Below are 773 nucleotides of genomic sequence, written 5' to 3' on the forward strand. Positions count from 1 at the left end.
CATGAAAAACTCCACCACCAATAGCCTTGCCAATAACACTATCAAATCTTTACCAGGACATTGTTTATCGTTCACAGTTGGATTATCAGTCTCCTTACCATTTGACCAATACACATACTTAAGCAACTTCTCCCCATATCCCACAAATCTATCTGGATTAAACTCCTCCCCGTTCTTAAAAACTTTTGAGTCCTTTGTAGCCAATGTTTGATATCCAAAAATCAATTCATCTTTCTTGATCAAGAACGATGCTTCATGGTTAGAAACAATTATATTTTTCCTAGCCTTAACAGTTTGGAACGGAACTGGAGGGTCCATTCTTAAGGTCTCATAAACCACAGACTTAACAAGAGGCATTTTATCGATAGCTGAAAGAGTTACCCCTCCTGCTTCTTTAACCGCGGTTCTGATTTCTTTAACAAGCCTAGTATGTAAACTAGGTCCTGATGTTCCGATCCACTTGATCAAAGATGGAAAGAACACTTTCATACCGCCATATGAATTGAATCCTGCAAGGAAAATAAAGTTATGACAAGCTTCTTCTCTTTTAACCCCAAGTTTCTCCGCTTCATCTAAAATATCCTTCATGGAGTTATAGAACGCATTGTATAGTTTCTGATGATCTCCTTTTACAAGGAAGTAAGGTAGAGGGAAAGTGTGCAACACCAAATCTTCAAGAAAGTTTGGTACAAATTTAAGGCCTAGTGAAATCAATGGAGCTAGCTGAAGAAAAACCCATTTATCAACAATTTTTGGTCCATTAGTGCCAACAC

General features: G+C 37.8%; 1 protein-coding gene across 1 annotated transcript; it reads right to left on the reverse strand.

Annotated features, from left to right (window-relative positions):
- Positions 1-6: 6 nt before the first annotated feature.
- Positions 7-767, reverse strand: LOC125850194 (allene oxide synthase 3-like; the record flags this gene model as incomplete). The annotated part of the gene is made up of 1 exon (XM_049530073.1): positions 7-767. A coding segment is annotated over exon 1 (582 nt), but the record flags the coding sequence as incomplete, so codon positions are not given.
- Between the last annotated feature and the right edge of the window lie 6 nt (positions 768-773).

Source organism: Solanum stenotomum, unplaced genomic scaffold (genome assembly GCF_019186545.1).
Source record: "Solanum stenotomum isolate F172 unplaced genomic scaffold, ASM1918654v1 scaffold14831, whole genome shotgun sequence".
Taxonomy (NCBI): domain Eukaryota; kingdom Viridiplantae; phylum Streptophyta; class Magnoliopsida; order Solanales; family Solanaceae; genus Solanum; species Solanum stenotomum.